Raw genomic sequence first — 15405 nt, forward strand, 5'->3', positions numbered from 1 at the left:
GGTTTGACGTCTACTTTGAGCACCAATTTAAAAGGAAACATTTCAAACTATAAAGTAAATCAATCAGTATGCACTTTATTTCCAGCCAAGGTTTTACATTAAGACCAACAAACTATGTGTGGGCAAACTGCTGATTCACGTTTGAGAAATTACATGGTTTCTACTTAGGTTCGGAAAATGTAGTTCGTTGCCATAACATAAGACTTTATTTAATCTGAAAACCACCTGAAGGTGTTTAGAAGTGTATCCTAAGAGATACACTTGGTGACAGAGGAAATATACAGTGTTATGAAAGTATACACAATTCATGACCACAGTGTAGAGCTATTCATGGTGAATAGGTAATGTTCACCTGTTCTCCAAAAGTAGTGAAAAACATTAAGTCACTAAATAAATGCTCAGAATTACCAAGGAACAGTTAAAAACGACCAGGATCCAAACAAGTTACTTATATATTTATCTATAAAGAAGTGACAACACTAAAAAACACATTGAAAACCAGTGTTTTGAACTTTAAGTGTGGGATTTAAAAATATTCCATTAACTTGAGAGTGCAATAATTTTTTCCAAATAACATTTGATGGGCAATTCTGATATATTTTACAGCTGAAATATTCCTAAAAGGAATATCTACATACTATGGCCTATCAAATATAATCTGCATTTTGCAAATCAATACAAAAATTTATCCATCATTTATATTTCATATTTATATACTTTTAAAAAATTAGGTTTTATTGCTAAATGAATTTAGAATTCATATTAAATTTGGAAACCTAATATAATGCTTTTATACCTTATTCCCAATTGATTTTTTAGAAACACTGGAAGCAAATGATTATGAAAATGAGACTGCAACAGAAGGCATTTTGAAAGGAAAAATAATTAGGTGCCATTTGCCATTTTATTTCAAAAGCATATTTTGTCCCACTTTTTTCACTAGCAAGAGACTAAAACATGAACTTTTTTTTTTTTTTTAATAAATATGACTACAGTAATCAGAACACAAAAAAGAGTCGTCAGCATTGCTTAGATATCTAAAACAAGGGTAACACTTTCCCACTCACCTAAAAGAAAAATACTTTTTGATTACCAGTTTACAAACATCAGATTCACTGGCCATGTTAAAAGGTCCAGCAAAATTTTAATTAAACAATACTTGAGAATGAACACACACACACACACACACAAGACATCTGTGTGTGTATATATATATATACACGTGTGTGTGTATATATATATATAGTCAATGTATTCAATAGGCATTCCCCCACAAAATTAATTCATACTTAATTGCCACTTTTAATAAACACTTGTTCACAGATCACCCATTTGTCTTATATGAAGTTAGGCAATATCAAATGTTCTGTTATGGTCTCCATCTTCTTCGGAATCATCCTCTGAAGCTGTTGAAAGAAAACAGGATGATCAAGAATGATTTTAGGGGGATGAGAATGGAAGTGTAAATATGAAGCCAGAATAGTAATGACTTGTAAAATAAAAATCCCAATTTAGTATACTGTTTGATCAAAATGGTAAATGATAGGGTTAGGGGTGGTCTGACTGTGGGCGATGCCCATCCACAATGTTCCCACCCCCACATCTTTTTGTTAGGTTAGTTTTTATAAAAATGAAAATGCTTAAAATGTGCTTCAAGAAACATCTTCTAAACAACTGAGACCAATCTGTGTTCATAGTAGCTAATGATACAGACACCAGAGAAAAAATGAACTTAAGGCAAGTGCTCTCACACACCTGAGAAGAATCTGGTTTATTACTGCTGCATGTTTGATGCATCCGATGAGAATGAAAAAAAATGTACACAGAATAGGTTATGGATGTTCTTCCAATTTACATCAAAGCTCTGTCTATACAATGCCAAGAAAAGCTCTATTTAGCCAAAAAAGCTTTATATAGACACAGCCCAAGTTAAAATAATTGGATTCAATAAAAACCTTTTTTTGAGATTATTCCTATGCCTCCACATTATTGGAAACATCACTTGCGCAATGTTTCTGACATCAATTTATTATTAAGTAGCTCAGAAGTTTAAAATACACATCCTGGAATGTCAACAGGAAGGACATAAGTAAAAAACTACGTATTCTATAAACTGTTGTGTGTTCAGAAAAATGGAAGTTCACTAAAATAAACACCCAACCAGCATTTCCCTAATATCAAGGGCAGAAAGGTTAAATGTACACTCTTCTTGTATTAATACTGGACCCAATATTTAAGAGTACCCAACAAATGGAATCAACAAAAAAATTATGCTATATGTATGGATGAAACCTAAGTTTCCTTAGTCTACCTATCTTGCAGATCTTAAGTCCATTTTTAATAAATGGTATCAAGCATGTACTCAGCTCATAAATGAGTAGATCCTGCAGTTAAGTTTTATGCTGTATCACAGAAAATATCAAACTAAAAAGTAAAACAGCTCTTCAGGGAAATTCTCATGTTTTCTATTTGATTAAAGCCATAGAAGAAGAAAATTCAGTCAGAACTAGCTCTTAGAACATGAAAATTTTGGTACTTAGGATTAAGCTTGCAGCACCCACATCTGTCACTCACAGCTGAATTTGGGTGTATTTCACCTCCATCTTTCTCACATGCTGGGAGGAGACACTGCTATGTTTAAGAAACTAAATTCTAAATGAGAATGTTAATTTTAAAAAAACAAAACAGGCAATCTGAGGAAAATATACAGTGAAACAAATCACTATCATCACATCTGGCAAGGTATTAATTATAATTTACCAAAAAAGAGACTGTTGTGTTAGACAACACAAGGGATCTAAACTAAGAAGGTATAAAAGAAAAAGTATTTATACCCAATGAATTCACATTTTATATACCATTTACTCCTTTATATACCATTTTCACAAATACTGAAATGTGAAAATGCATTATCTAATCCTCTCAGAACTTAAAAACAATACAGACTTAATGACAAAAATCAGGGTCTTAGAATATTCAAGGCATTAAAAGGTTCCCATGAAGACCAAGTCCTTCCCAAACTTTAAAGGATGCTGAGCTTACCCTAAAGGTAAAAACATTATGCAAACTACAGGTAACACTCCCAAGTGTTTTGAAGATGAGTACAGAAGATAATCCAGTGGAGATTACATATTTTAAAGCACTTCAAAGAGTGTGATGGAATCTGACCGTGGGGAGCCAGTTGCTTTGGGTGAAAAGGTACAAAAGGTACGGTAATCTTGGATTCTCAGGGATTGTTTCACAGCTACTGATATCTGTGCCCACCTGATATGAAGCACCCTGGAGGTTGTAGGACTTTGAGGTTAAGCTGTGCAGATGCCTGTAAAGATTTGGGCATTAAGTGCCTTCACATAGGAGCCCAGGCAGAAGTCCTAATGCTGGAACGTGATCTTAAGAGATTGGAGCTGCTGGCGGAGCTGGCTGCCTATTAAAGGTCCATGAGGACCTGAACAAGGAGCAAAAAAAAAACTATGGCTTCTGTTATAGACTCAGAATTAGGAATCTTTCACCCTTATTTTCCTAGAACTACAAACAAACCCAGGGAAAACCTTTAGTGATCTAACAAAGCTGAGTAGCAAGTAAAACTTCATAGACACGCACACACAAATTGAACAGATTTAGAAGTGTGGTTTGAGCAGTGAATGTTTTCTTTTTGATTAAAAGTTTTAAAACTAAGACATTCAAAAATAAAATTTTATTTAAAATATTAAAATACATCCTATACCTTAAAATAGAATTTAAAAGAATATATGCTTTTAAGAAAATGTCAGTTGCTCTACCCATCTTTCCCAAATCAATTATTTTGCTATTATTAAGCCTATAAATGAAGCTCTAATTTGATAGAAAGAATATACAATTAGGTTTTGCTCTGTGGGTTTAATTTGCAAAAGTAAATTCAACAAGTCTGGGAAGGGGAAATTCCACCTACTTTCGAGATCTTCCATATGTGCCTGAAGAGTTCTTGCAAGGTTAATAAACTAGAAACAATGCAGAAAGAAATATAGTAGTTTAAATGTTGCAAATGTATCTAAAAAGAGATTAGTATAGGAGATTCATTTCTACTTAAGAAAGCCAAACACCATTTTAAGCCTTTAAATAGGGGTCTTTCTACCCCCACATCACAAATTACAAGCTTAGGATATTATCTTTTAAATGTTGTATATAATCATTATATAAATGGCCATGTAGATATCATGAATCATGTAGAAACTGAAAACAGATACAATAAATTAATCCAATGGCATTCTGTCTTCTTGCAACACCTCAAAAAATTATGGAGAAAAAAATTAAAACCATTATAATTTGGACATAAATGAATTCACTTTTAGTGGTCAATTAAAAAAAAAAAGGAGAATAAAACAAGAACAATAATGCCTAAATTTGATAGCTCCAAAAGTGTTTTTAATCTGGTGAAGACTTCCCCTTTAATATAATTTGTCTGTATCTTTCACAAAGGCATCCAACAGATCTTATTATATGCATTACATAAGGTTTACTCATTTTGACAAGGTAAGTCACCTTCTAAGAAATAATTTTATAGCACTTACTAAATTTAGGTTCTATGATTTCTTAAGGCCTTAGAAATCAAGACAGCTCTGCTCAAATTCTGAATGCTCTTGATAGCTCATTCTTTTTTTTCTTAATCATATTAATCTGTCCAAAAGGCTCACAAGAATAATGTTCACATAATGATTACAGAAAAATATTTTTTAACCAATTAGGAACAGTATATGTATTGGTTATTTGATAATTTTCAAAATAAAACAGATTTTACATTTTACCAAATCTATTCACAAGCAGATTTACATTTCACCAAAAACTTGGATCTATTTTTAATCATCAGAGTGAACATTTATTTTAAAAAGTCTGAAATAATATCTTTATGAACATGTTTTAAGATATGAAGTGTTCACAATGCTAGAGTAATGAGATGGAGACCCTAGCCCCTGCCACATTAAATGGGCCAGGCAGCAGAGTATAAATTTCCTATGGTACACTGAGGTAACTTATATCACTTTACTTATGAGCACCTAAAAGACACCTAGCTCAAGTGTTAAGAGTAAACAGAGTAAACACACAATAGTCCGTATCTTCAGTAGTTTGTAATGTCAATGCTTAAAAATTAGTTCACTGGCAATCTTTTATAGGATACTAACAAATGAAATTGAAGTTAATTTCCCAAACTCTTGGTTTTTGAAGTTCAATTTCAATGTCAGGTTTCTAAGTTGTAATAATGAGCTGGATGTTCCCTTCCAAATTAAAAAGAGCATTTCCTCTAGGTGTTTTCAATTCATCCCCATTTTTCACTGAAATATATTCCAATTACCTTCAAGAGCTAGGAAATTACTTCTATAAAAAGCTTAATGAAAAAAATTAGGCTGTTTGATAGAGAAGTAAGGAAGACAGCAATTACTATTAAATCTGTAATATCTTTATTTTTAAGATACATTTTAATATAAGAGCCACCCCCCCAAAAATAGAATGTGAACATATAAAACAGTGCTTTCCAAAGCAAACACTTGCAGCATCGCACCCTCCCCCCCACTCCAATATTACTTACTCGGACACGCGTGCTTGGTTCATTTGTATTTCCCATCATATCAGAAAAGCTTTGCTCGCACAAGTGCAATAACACAACTAGGTAGAGACCAGAGCTGATAAACTCATACTCAGCCTTTAACAGGGAAGCAAACGAGAAAAATACGGAGAATGAAAAATTAGTAGAATGAGATTGATACTCAGTATACTGATAAGCTAGAGGAAATGTATTTGTAATCAGTTTCTAGGAAGAGATACACTGCCATCTATTAAAAAAGAAATAAAAAGCCATCCCTCGTTAGTTTCGAAAAATTTTACTAATGTTATATAATGTGTTCAAATAGGTGTTCTTTATTCTCATATAGTCTTCCGTTATGTAATTATTTATATAAAAGTGGGGAAAAAAAATCATGTGATGGTAAAATAAATGCTCTGGTTCCCTATAAAGCTCAAAATAGATTTCTTTGCACAGATGGCTGTAACTGTTTACTTAAAAATTAGCATTTCATCTATAGCTGTATCAATATATTACATAACTAAAATCCTATTCTGAAAGGTCAAGTGTTTCTTATACAATTTAACTAACTTCAAGGCAACAACAAATACAAAAATGAACTTAAAAAAAAGGCAGTAGGGCGCCTGGGTGGCTAAGTCAGTTAAGCATCTGTCTGTCTTCGGCTCAGGTCATGATTCCAGAGTCCTGGGATCGAGTCCATACTTCTCCCTCTGTCTCTCATGAATAAATAAATAAAATCTTAAGGAAAAAAAAAAAAAAAAAGCATAGTAAAGTAACTTCCAGATATTGCATAGAAATTTGCAGTGGGCAAAACCAGTTCTTTGGCTTAAAGTTGTTCTGCTGTTTGAAAGTAAGAATACAAAACATGAATATAATATTATTAAAAATCTAAACTGTTATGTAATTGCTACACAGTGAATTATCTGTAAATTGCATCATTTTCTCATAATAAAGTTATCTGAAATTAAGAATTGTATGTTCTTAGTACGAACTTGAGCGAGTTACTGATTATAGAGATTCTTCAGAATACTCAACAAATTTCAAATTGATAAAAAGTTTCTCTAAATACTTCATTAACTGCTTATTTTTAACTCAAAGGTAATCATGTATCTAGGAGATTTAAAAAAAGAATTTAATGGTTATCACCTTGAAAAAGATGAAGGCACTGGATAATGAAAAACTAAACTGTACTTAAAATGAAGGTAGTTGTCAGGCCACTAGAATCCATGATTCACAAAGAACAAAGATGTTAAAGCCAAGAAGCTTAATCACAACTGTCATTTTTATAATGACTCCACCCAGTATTTCCTAACACCTCTAAATTATTTAAGAAGTGGGTCATTAAAATTCTTGAAGAACAATAAAAACATTCCTCGCTATATGAAAAGTCAAAACCACCTTCAAGAGACATGATGGAGCACCTAAGAAAGAATGGCAGGAGAAAGCCATCCTTTGAAACCTACACTAATTTTGAGAAGATTAAAAAAAAAAAAACCCAAGAACAAAAAAAACCACAAAATTCTTTGCATTATTCCACCTTTCCACACCCCCTGCCCATTCTATAAAATACCAATGTCCAGCTGTCTACAGAGACGTCTTAAGAATTTAAGACAATGCATTACTCAGACTGATATTCCTTTTGGAGTACATTTTAGATTGTGCTTCAAGAAAGAGTAAAACAATAATTAACATTAAAGTTCTATCTATACTACAGAACTGCCTAATGTTTCATTCATTAAATCAGTGACTCTTAACCTGGAGGTAAGCAATTAGCTTCAAGAGATCTGGGAATCCCTAAAATTATATACAGATTTTGTGTATATGTATATTTTGTAAGGTGTGTTTCTGGTTTTATCCAGATTTTCAAAGGGTATCCATATTCCCACATTTAAAAAGTGAAGCATGCCCATAAAAGATCATATATTGCATGTTTCCATTTGTATGAATATATCCAAATTTCATCCAATTTGTATGAAATATCCAAAACAGATAATCCAGAGACAGAACACAGATTAGTGGTTGCCAGGGGATGGGAGAAGGGGGAAGGAGCAATTGCTTAATGGGCATACGATTTTCTTTTAGAGATGAAAATGTCCTGGACCTAGGTAGAGGTGATGGTTGTACAGCACTGCAAATGTATTAGTACCAATAAACTGTTTACCCTAAAATAGTTCGTTATATAAACTTCACTTCAGCTAAAAAAAAAAGGGGGGGGCACCTGGGTGGCTCAGTGGGTTGAGCCTCTGCCTTCAGCTCAGGGTCCTGGGATCGAGCCCCGCATCGGGGCTCTCTGCTCGGCAGGGAGCCTGCTCCCCCCTCCCTCTCTGCCTGCCTCTCTATCTACTTGTGATCTCTCTCTGTCAAATAAATCAATAAAATATTAAAAAAAAAGGGGGGGGGGGAAGGTGCTCATTACTCCTTCATTTAAAAAGTGCTTTTTCAAGCATTCATGCATTCTCTCATCATCTTTTTATCAAAAATATGCTAAGCACACTTGGATAATATAGCCCTAGAGCCATCCTTTGTAATCTCTGCCAACATCTTCCCTCTTCCCCTGAATTTTCCTTTAAAAAGGGGAAAAAACTGAGCTCTAAGCTTCAAGAAAAAAAACTGATCAAATCAATGGGGGGTGGGGGTGGGGAGGAGTGATCAATACATACCAAAAAAATCTGAGAAATGAGGAAAATATTTGAAATAAAATCTTAATATGATCAGAGAAATCCCAACATTATTCATTATATAATTAATAGCATGACTGTAGTGATACAATTCTGAAGGAAAGAGAAACAATGTGAACTTGGAATAAATGATTTCATGTAAGATAACTTGTTCAACATAAAGGTAGGAGTGGGAACAGGGCAGGGGAAGTGGGGAATAGGAAGGGTAGAGGGAACCAGACAGGAGTAAGAAAAAGGGGCATCAGATAGATTCATAAAAAAAATTATTCCTAACATAAAAAATATAGAACTAGGATGCAGATGTGGGGACTGGTGTTTTAACTATTTTCCAGTACTCAAGAGGCATTCACAACTGAGACAGCTATGGGGAGAGAAGGTTGGTATTACTACTTTGGGACTAATTTTCTAAGCTTTTATTATTTTCAGGTTTATTTAAAAGACGTATGATGAATTTTATTTTAAACCCAGAATCTGTGACTTGGTTATTTGCCTTTCGTTTTAAAAAGTTAGAGGAAAAATAATACAAAATTATAAAATCATATAATTCCTAATGTAATAACAGAGAATTATATTAAAACCATTACTATTATTATTTCAGTGTCGGTTTTCTGACCATGTTTTAATCTTTTCTTCAAGAGTTGTCCTTTAAGCATAGAATAGACACTTACCAAATTAGGCAAAATATACTAACTTGTTCATTTGCATGAGCTCTATGTAGTTCATGAATATCAAAATCCTCCAGGTTAAGCTGCAACTTCTCTTTACAGAGTTCACAGGTGGTTACGGCCTCTAATGAAGAACCTGGTAAAATAAAAAGTAAAGTTTAGTTCTGCTATGTCTCCACAAATATTTTTCCTTGTAAAGTTCTTTTTGAAAAAGATTTTATTTGAAAGAGAGAGCCTGAGCAGGGTGGGAAGTGGAGAAGAGGCAGAGGGAAAAGCAGACTCCCCATCGAGCAGGGAGACCAATGTGGGGGTTGATCCCAGGACACTGAGATCATGACCTGAGCCAAAAGCAGCTGCTTAACCAACTTAACAACCCAGGCACCCCTCCTTGTAAAGTTTTAAGCTTAGCATATAAGTATATACTCTATACATCAATATATAATAAAAATATAAATACATTCTACATATTAAGATATATATTCTATGTATCAATATATATAATCAATATATAGAAAGGAAGTAAGACTACATTGAGAACACTGATATGCTTGTCAGGTTCTAATCTACGGTATTTAGGCCCAGCCCATTATTTAGGTATCTATTGTTTTTTTGCCTCCCAGAAATGCACGTACATCTCCACCCCTGATGGTGGGAAGCTGACAATGGAATGTCGTCTGTACTTCCCACTTCCTCAAATAGCTTGACAGGATGCCATGAAAACAATTTTAAGTAATACAGTATCCCAAACAAATGAGTTACCCTATACTCAGGGCAGTATCTTTGATATCACAATATAGACCTTTTGAGCTCTAAGAAATGTACCTTCCCTAATGAGGGGAAAAAAGGAATCCACTTCTGTCCTTTCAGCCACAAAAGGAGTGAAGTTCTGATACATGCTACAACACCGATGAACCCTATAAACTTGCTAAGTAAAATAAAGCAGATACAAAAAGGACAAATATTATAATATGATTCTATTTATATGAATTATGTAGACAGGCAAATTCAGAGAGAAAATGAGCAAGTTACCAGGGACTGAGGAGAAGGGAGAGGTAGAAGTTGCTACTTAATAGATACAGTTTTTGTTTGGGGTGATGATAAAATTTTTCAAGTGGGCAGTGGTGATGGTCATACAGCATTCTGAACGTATTCAATGCTACTGAGCTGTACACTTAATAATGGTCAAAAGGAAAATTATATATATATAGTTTATCAAAATTAAAAGGAAAAAAAAAAAGCTCCTTCTATCCCATATACATTCAGTTATTGGTTACTCCTCAGCTTCTGGGTCTAATAGGTAATAATCTAATTAAACATAGCCATTTCCACACCTCCACCCCACCATTTTTATTTTTAGATAGAGCTTTAAACCGAAAAAGATGTCCTAAAAGTTTAAGAAGTCACGTTATTAACAGGGTAGAGGTTTAGATTCAATTCAACTAACATTTGTTGACTTTGTTATGTGCTAAGATTTAGAAGGAAAAGGTAGTAAACCCTGTTGTCTTCAAGTAGCTCTCAAACCTCTTAAAACAGTAAATTTGGCATGAAGTCCAAGACAGCAATGGTAATTTATATGCATTTTCTTTTGAAAATACTCAATAGAAAGTGAGTGCTATTGTGAGGTAATATGTTGTCTCAAAATGTCCTGTAGTCAAACTACATAAGATATTCACAGTATTTCAAGGAATGAATAAAAACTAGTTGTGACTGTTGCTGCTATTTTAGGAGTCTAACATACTTAAAGATTTTGAAATTAAAATGCCATCTGGAATATTTTAGTAAAAAAATTAGTATTATACCACTGACAACTAAATTCAGGGAAAGTTTGTATTATGATCTGAAGAGGAATATAAAGAATGTGAAAGATAAAATTTAGCAGACATTTCCTAAAACTATCTTCTGATTCAGAAGCCAAGTATTATTATAAAATATGGACCTTGGAGACAGACCAGGTAGTACAAATTGTTACACATCTTAGGGATTCATTTCTTCTCTTCTAGGAGTTAAGTGACTTCTAGAACATTCGAAAAGGTCATATATAGCTAAGAAAAGTCCATTTATACCTACATTGTTTAGTCCATGACTCTTTCCACATATACCCCACCTCATTCAGTAGGCCCTGACTGCATCTGTCTAAACTCATAGGTCTATAAACTTGCTTTATACATCTCTGCACATCCTGCAGAATTTAACAGTCCACACATGGCAGCTGCTTAATAAATGTTTGTATCAATCTCTACCAGAATGAATATTCTACCAGACAGGTCTTCATGTACGTATGAGAAAGGCTTGTGAAAATTTGTCAGGAAGGTTCAGATCTTGAGATCTTTACATTCATTTGACCGTATCTTAGAAAGTACCTATTATAATCTGATAAAATCCATCAAACTGAGTATTTGCCACATGCCTAGTACTGTGAGAAACTATAAACATCATCTCATTTGACCTTCACAACAACCCTGTGTGGTAAATACTAGTAGTTCTACTCATAACGGAACTGAGGCCCAATCCCAGAACTACTTAAGAGTGTCTAAAACTAGATCTAGGCATCTTTGTATCTAAAAACTCTACTGGGTAATTGTGACCCAGCAGCCAGGGTTGAGAACCAATGTTAACAAACTTACTAGAGATCCTCCAGGTTAAGTGTTAGAGCCATTATGCCAATCTCGGCTTGTATAATTCCAAAATGCCAATGTTCTTAACACTGTATTATCTGTTTTTCTGCCTACACAACACTAACAATCTAACTGCAAATATTAGCAGAAGGTGAATCACACTGTTTTTCATTCTGGTAATGGCTAACATTCCTGGGCCCTGACTGTCAAGAACCAACGCTTCCATGACAAATACTCATTTCATCTTAATAAGGCCCAAGGGCAGTGATAACAAAGCCAAGAGGCGGTTGTAACACCATACAGCTAAGAAAAGGCTGCTACAAATCAGACGCATCTGTCCCACAGCTTTGCGATCAGACTACCTTAAAACAAAAACATAAACCCCCTACCCCATGGAGGCCTTGCTACCTAGCTACACACAAACAAAATTTTCCCAGGAGCCTCATAATCTCTAGCTTAAACAGGTTACCCAATGCTTTCAAAAGATTATTAAAATTTGTATTAATGCCATCATACTTCACAAATGATTTTCCTAAGTCACCAACTGCAAGACTGTCAATCTCATACTGTGTCCATTTATTAATCTGATCTAATTTCCCACCTACTCACTCTACTAGTTATTTTCACTATGTTCTCTGGTACTCATGGTCTAAACTTCTCTCATAACCAGTCTCTTTTTTGATTAATCTCTTCGACTTCACACCTAAATCACAGTGCTCTTCTAGACTATTACATACTTTTTTCCCACAACCCTTTACACCTCAGGACCAAGAGGTAGAAATAAATAACCACATACCTATTGCTATTTTGAAACTCTAAGTCCCTCCTCTTTCTTAATAACTTTAGCACCTGGCTTTCCAACTTTATCAACTTACTTCTTGGCCATTTCAATATCCACACACACTTCCTCAATATCTGTGCTTCTAAGTATCACCCTTCCCCACCCTGCCACCCACTATGGTCATATCCTTGACTTTGTCATCATAGTTTACTGCACTACCCTTAAATTTGTATTTTAGGCATTTTCTCCAGTGTACCTAAAATTTCTCATCAGCCCAGTTTACCTACTCTGGCAATTGTCTTCAATGTCAATGAGACTCAAAGACTTCTAACCCTACACCACTTTCTGATGTCCTTACTCCCCCTCTTGATTTTCATTTCCATGGCCACCACAACTATGTCCTTACAAATATCCTTAACTCCCTTCATATTTGCCTAACAAAGGTCCCAACACCAGTGACCCCAAATCCCTGTCTATATCCAGCCATCTGCAAACTGCTTCTAAAAAATGTACATCTCACTTTTAATCATATTCACAGCCACAGATTTTTATGGACACTAGTACTTCCAGAACCCTAAAAAATGTCTTTAAGTATTATTTTCCCTATACATCAAAATCTCTTAACCTGTCCTACAATCAGCTAAAGACCTTACCTCCTTTTATTAAGAAAACAGAAGCAATTATACAGGAATTCAAGCAAGAATCCTCTCATCAAAGCAACAAACTGATCAACATTCATATCTACACCAGCCTTGTAGATACAACGTAATTTTTTTTCCTATTAAAGGCTAAAATTTTTTTCCTTCCATTCTATCTTTCATTAAAATAAAACATGCCCTAAAATCTCCCACTTGAAACTGAAACAAAAACACATCCTATGACCCTATTTTACTCCCTAATTCCTCCAACTTATCACCAGTCTCCTTAACAATAAAGCTTACTGAAGAGGGGTCTATGTGGCTGTTTCCTGTCTTACCTTGTTTTCTATTAATCATGCTCATGATTCCATCACTCCACAAAAACTGAAACCACCGAGGACATTCATGCTACCAACTGCCATTTCTTTGTTCGAATCTCTTTGGGATACTTGGTATGTTTGATCATACCCTCTTTAGAACACTTTCTTCTTCTGGCTTACACAACACTGCATTTTCTTAGTTTTCTTCCTACCAGATTGTGCCTGCTTCTCAGATCTCCTCTGCTCCCACTAAATACGTGGGTGCCCCAGGCCTCTGTCCTGGCCTTATTCCTTTGACACCTGTTCTTGCTCTAGGGACTTTACTTAATCCCATAGCTTAAAATTATTACTTACGTGCTCTAATTCTCCAAAATGTAACTTGCAGCACTAATGATTTCCTGAAACAACAGGTCTGTCTAGCTAACTGCCTAGATCACATTTTTAGATGGTTTTCTAATAAGCAGTTTACGTCTAAAACAGAATTATTTCCTGCCCCACACTTATTCCACTCCTACTCTTTAAGTTCAGGAAATGGCCCCACCATGTACTCAGTTGTTCGACACAAAAATACCAACTTCTCAAACTGTTCTTTCCCCTTCACCACATCCAATCTATTGGCAAGTCATACAGAATCTACCTCCCAAACACACTAGAATCCAATCATTTCCACTCACCATCTCTTTTAAGATAGATTCCTGGATGGACTCCCTACCTCTATTCTTGTCCCCCTAAAATCCATTCTCCACAAAGCAGTCAAAATAAAATCATTTTACTCCCCTGCCTTTAAGTGGCTTCCCATCACACTTAGACAAAAATCTAAATTTCAGACATTAGTTTTAAAAGTCTTAAATGACATAACCTCTGCTAATCTCAACTATCACCCTTCTCCTTGTCCACTAATTATACTCTTGCCACACTGCATTTCATTCAGTTCCTCAAACACACCTGTCATATTACCTACTACCTGAAAGTTTTCACACTAAAAGCTTCCTCAGTTGGAATGCTCTTGCTCTCATTTTGGAACAGCTAGCTCCTCTTTGTTCAGTTCAAATGTTCTCACCTCAACAAGGCATCCCTTTAACGCCCCATACCACCACAAAAGCAAGTGCCTTGTCTGTCCTGTTTACCATTCTAGATCCCACATCTGGAACTGTGCCTGGCTCCCTAATGGGTACTCAATTAACAATGAATCCCTATAGTAACCTTATTACTACTCCACAACAGCATTAGAAACAAGTATTTCTCAAGGCCACATAGCTGGTAAACAGTAAGCATGACTTTTTCAGAAAGATTTTACATAAGGATCAACTGTGATAATCAATTATAGTTACCCAACATCTATGAAAAAGTAGTTTGTTGGGTTAATAAAATACAAGAAACACTACGAAAAATTTATGAAGCAAGACTAATGACTGCTTTAAAAAAAAAAAAAAAAAAGATTTTATTTTTTCATTTGACAGACAGAGATCCCAAGTAGGCAGAGAGGCAGGCAGAGAGAGAGAGAGAGAGAGAGAGAGAGAGAAGCAGGCTCCCCGCTGAGCAGAGAGCCCGATGCAGGGCTCGATCCCAGAACCGTGGGATCATGACTGGAGCTGAAGGCAGCGGCTTAACCCACTGAGCCACGCAGGTGCCCCTAATGAGTGCTCTTTAACGCTTTTGCTTCAAAAAATAACATTCTTTTGAAAAGAGTGTAACTCTGACAATTAATTATAATCAGATTTACTAACTAAAATACATTTGTATGTATATCTCTTAGAAAACCTGTGAAAACAAAATACATAAAAAGATAAATCTCACCGGAGTTAATTTTGGCCTGTAACCACTTTTTCATACACTCTTGGTGGACATACTGCAAACTTCCTGTGCACTTGCATGGCTCTATCAACAAGTTAGATGATGATGCAGCTGCCATCTGACAAATTCTACATAAGTCACCTTCTTCTTCTTCAGAATCCTCTAAAAGGAGGCTAGAAAAGAAGGAACATTTCATAAACAGAGTTATGATAACTCATCCTGGTTGGTCATTTCCAAACATACCTATCTCGAACGTCTTTGTTATTTCTACTCATGTTCTGAGTAGAAAAAAGCAAAAACCTTAAAAAACAGCAACCACCATAAAAAAAAAAAAAAAAACACAGTTCAGTAAGAATAAAA

General features: G+C 34.9%; 1 protein-coding gene across 9 annotated transcripts in view; it reads right to left on the reverse strand.

The window, feature by feature from the left end:
• Positions 1-1278: 1278 nt before the first annotated feature.
• Positions 1279-15405, reverse strand: part of MARCHF7 (membrane associated ring-CH-type finger 7) — a 49481-nt gene continuing 35354 nt past the window's right edge. The window contains exons 6-11 of one of the 9 annotated variants that reach the window (XR_009351934.1): positions 15049-15218; positions 8924-9033; positions 5561-5674; positions 3929-3977; positions 3265-3445; positions 1279-1406 (exon numbers count right to left, since the gene is read on the reverse strand). Coding sequence is in view for 5 of the 9 variants with exons in the window: in XM_059167250.1 (XP_059023233.1) it covers positions 1701-1780; positions 3929-3977; positions 5561-5674; positions 8924-9033; positions 15049-15218 (523 nt within the window). In the remaining 4 variants the exon portion in view is untranslated. Of the gene's footprint in view, positions 1781-3264; positions 3446-3928; positions 3978-5560; positions 5675-8900; positions 9034-15048; positions 15219-15405 lie in introns of those variants that run through there. The other 8 variants (XM_059167252.1, XM_059167254.1, XR_009351935.1 and 5 more) reach the window with 8 other exon arrangements.

The sequence above is a fragment of the Mustela lutreola genome, chromosome 3 (assembly GCF_030435805.1).
Source record: "Mustela lutreola isolate mMusLut2 chromosome 3, mMusLut2.pri, whole genome shotgun sequence".
Lineage (NCBI taxonomy): Eukaryota > Metazoa > Chordata > Mammalia > Carnivora > Mustelidae > Mustela > Mustela lutreola.